General features: G+C 60.9%; 1 protein-coding gene across 5 annotated transcripts in view; it reads left to right on the forward strand.

The window, feature by feature from the left end:
* The window catches only part of ADCYAP1R1 (ADCYAP receptor type I), a 53,320-nt gene that overhangs the window by 32,020 nt on the left and 19,918 nt on the right, over positions 1-1,382 (forward strand). For 4 of the 5 annotated variants that reach the window (XM_007466110.1, XM_007466114.1, XM_007466111.1 and 1 more), the window contains 2 exons: positions 182-279; positions 760-892. In XM_007466110.1, the coding sequence (XP_007466172.1) occupies positions 182-279; positions 760-892 (231 nt within the window). The remainder of the gene's footprint in view (positions 1-181; positions 280-759; positions 893-1,382) is intronic. The other variant, XM_007466112.1, reaches the window with a different exon arrangement.

Consider the following 1,382-nt stretch of genomic DNA (forward strand, 5'->3'; position numbering starts at 1 on the left):
GGTGTCGGGGGGGGGTAGAGGAACTGAGGGGGGCGTGGAGGAGAGGCCGTCACCAAGAGCAGAGAGGAGGGAGGAGCTGGGCAGCAGGCCCTGGCCTGGGAGATCCGATGCAGTTCCGTGGGGGCGGGGGGCCGGGGGCAGGCTCCATGTGGAGCCCTGCGTGTCCTGTGCTCTGCTCCAGGATTATTACTACCTGTCGGTGAAGGCCCTGTACACAGTTGGCTACAGCACGTCCCTCGTCACCCTCACCACTGCTATGGTCATCCTGTGTCGTTTCCGGTGAGACCCTGGGCAGCATTCGAGCGAGTGCAGCCCACCCCAGCTCAGAGCCCTTGCTCCATCCCTCCCACCTCCCACTCCTTCCCTGGATGTCAGCTCTGGAAGTCCCTTGGAAGGCATTTCCCCCACCCCTAGGATAAGAGATGGGAAACTTGATCCCAGAGAGGGCAACTGACTTGTCCAGGGCCACACAGCAAGGAAGACCCTGGGCAGGAGACCTACGTTCCTCACTTCATCTTCCTGGTCTAGATAAAGAGAGGTCGCAGGAGGGAGTAGGTCACGGGGCAGTGGGGCCAGGTGGCAGGGGCCTGGGAGTGAGCGAAGGTTTAGAGTGTAGGTGGGAAGAAGGGGGTGGTCTAGGTGGAGGGCCCCCTTGAGACAAAGCCGTGGAGTCGGCCCAAAGCAGACCCCGAGGTGGAGGGTGGAAGGCTGTGGAGTTCCTTACTTCAAAGCCTTTTGCTTCCCTGGCCGCTGGTGTAGGAAGCTGCACTGCACCCGTAACTTCATCCACGTGAACCTCTTTGCGTCGTTCGTGCTGAGGGCCATCTCCGTCTTCATCAAAGACTGGGTCCTGTACGCTGAGCGGGACGGCAACCACTGCTTCATCTCCACCGTGAGTGCGCGGAGCCCTGCCAGGACTGGCCCTCCCTGCGACGCCCTGCCGTCCAGGTGTTTTCCTGCAGGTTAAGGCGTCGACCCCAGTGAACACGGAGACCCAGGAATGACCATGCGGTTACTAGCAGCCAGCGAGACCCCAGCATGACTTCACTTCGTGTCCCTTGGCCTCCGTGTGACCTTGGCAGAGCAGTTGAGGAGGGTCGGGTGGAAATGTCAAGTCCCGCTTGACTAGGCTCAGAGAGAGGGCTGGCTTGGCCGCGGGTCGTTTAACCCAAGATGGAGCTAAGGGGCTGATTGGCTGGGGTTCCCTCCAGACCACCTCCCCAGTTCTGATACATTTGGAGATAAGCAGAAAAGATAGGCTTTGTCGGGGCAGGATGGAAAGAACAGCCCAGAGCACAAGACCTTGACCTGAAGGGGCTCACTTGGAGGGGGATCTATGAGATTTCTGCGGGGGGGGGGGGGGGGGGCCGGGGGGGTCACCC

Source organism: Lipotes vexillifer, unplaced genomic scaffold, assembly GCF_000442215.2.
Source record: "Lipotes vexillifer unplaced genomic scaffold, Lipotes_vexillifer_v1.1 scaffold150, whole genome shotgun sequence".
Classification (NCBI taxonomy): Eukaryota; Metazoa; Chordata; class Mammalia; order Artiodactyla; family Lipotidae; genus Lipotes; species Lipotes vexillifer.